The 1,326-nt window shown below is 62.3% G+C and overlaps 1 protein-coding gene across 1 annotated transcript in view; it reads right to left on the bottom strand.

Annotated features, from left to right (window-relative positions):
* LOC104520967 (phosphatidylinositol 3,4,5-trisphosphate 5-phosphatase 2-like) overlaps positions 1–1,326 on the bottom strand; it is a gene marked incomplete at both ends in the record, with an annotated part of 5,544 nt that overhangs the window by 2,396 nt on the left and 1,822 nt on the right. The window contains 5 exons of the mRNA XM_029083701.1: positions 3–36; positions 447–549; positions 758–864; positions 1,060–1,174; positions 1,249–1,324. Coding sequence (XP_028939534.1) covers positions 3–36; positions 447–549; positions 758–864; positions 1,060–1,174; positions 1,249–1,324 — 435 coding nt within the window. The remainder of the gene's footprint in view (positions 1–2; positions 37–446; positions 550–757; positions 865–1,059; positions 1,175–1,248; positions 1,325–1,326) is intronic.

The raw sequence follows: 1,326 nt of genomic DNA on the forward strand, positions 1-1,326 counted from the left end.
GCCAGGAGGCGAGGGAGCGGGGTGGTGGCGTGCTGCCTGCAGGCAGGGGACAGCGGGTCACCGGGAGGGACAGCGTGCCAGGCTCCTCGAGCTCCTCTCCAACCCTAGAGCAGGAGCCACTGGGGACCATCACGCCAGCCCCATGGTCCACCCAAGCACGTCCCAGACTGGTGCTGGGATTTATTGCTACCATCCAAAGCTCTCCCAGTATCCCAGCTCCTCCATTTCCCCCACAACCACGGGGTGAGCGGATCACGATGGGACAGACAAACCCAAAGGTGGCCAGGTCAGGGTCTTCTCCAGCTTCCTCCTCCCACTGAGGACCAGCTCAGACCTCAGGTTTGCTGGTGCAGCTCCCTACAGCCTTCACCTCCCAAAACCCAGCTGGGCTCACAACAAGCTGTGACGACCTCCCAGGACAATGTGATCTTATCCTGACCCCTTACCCATGTTCCACGTCCCGATGTACACCGAGATGAGGTCGGGCTCATCCAAGTTGGAGTGTTGAATCTTCATCAGCTGCAGCAGCTGGCAAAAGGCTTCTCGCTTCTGTGGGATGATATGGGTGTCTTAGGGTCCCACGGGGGAGCTGCAGCACCCCAGAAGATGCTGGTGGGGGCCAGGTTGGGAGATGTCCTGGAGAACATCATCCCTGGGCAGAGGAGCTGGTTTGCTGCATTGCTCTGTAATCCTGGGGGGCTCTGTATCCCCCCAGGACACCCCCAGGACACCCAGCGAGGCCACTGGTGCCACTTACCCGTGCGCTGGGGAAGATGAAGTCTCTGCTCAGGCTCTTCTGCAGCTCCCGGTTGTACACCAGCCTCACCTTGCTCGGCACGCTCTGGTATTTGATCAGCTGCAGGACTGGACACCGGGAGTGAGGGGGGCAATGGTGGCCCCCCACCACCCATCGTGGGGGTGGCAGGCAGTGTGGGGTGGGGGCTTGGGTTGTGTTCAGGGTCTGCAGCCCATCACCCTGGTATCAAGCCTGTCCCAAGGAATCACAGAGCCCCACAGAGCCCCATCGGTGGCTGGTAGGGGGGGTCAGCAGCCCCTTACTTTTGTCGTGGGGGATGGTCTCCTCTGGGGACCCGTTGCCCCGCTTGCTGATGGCCACGGTGCCCGACTCCACGTCCACGGTCAGGGCTGCCCGCTGTGACTTGCCCACCTTCACCTGCAGACAGGGACGTGGTTCCTGGGTCCCCCCCAGCAGTGACACCAGGACCCCTCTGTGCCCCCCACCCTCACCTCAAAGCTCTGCACAGCCAGGGGCTTTGTCACTGGTGGGGGGGCTGCCACCATGCTGGGCAGTGACAGGTTGTGCCT

This window comes from Antrostomus carolinensis, unplaced genomic scaffold (genome assembly GCF_000700745.2).
Source record: "Antrostomus carolinensis isolate BGI_N321 unplaced genomic scaffold, ASM70074v2 scaffold35042, whole genome shotgun sequence".
NCBI classification, from domain to species: domain Eukaryota; kingdom Metazoa; phylum Chordata; class Aves; order Caprimulgiformes; family Caprimulgidae; genus Antrostomus; species Antrostomus carolinensis.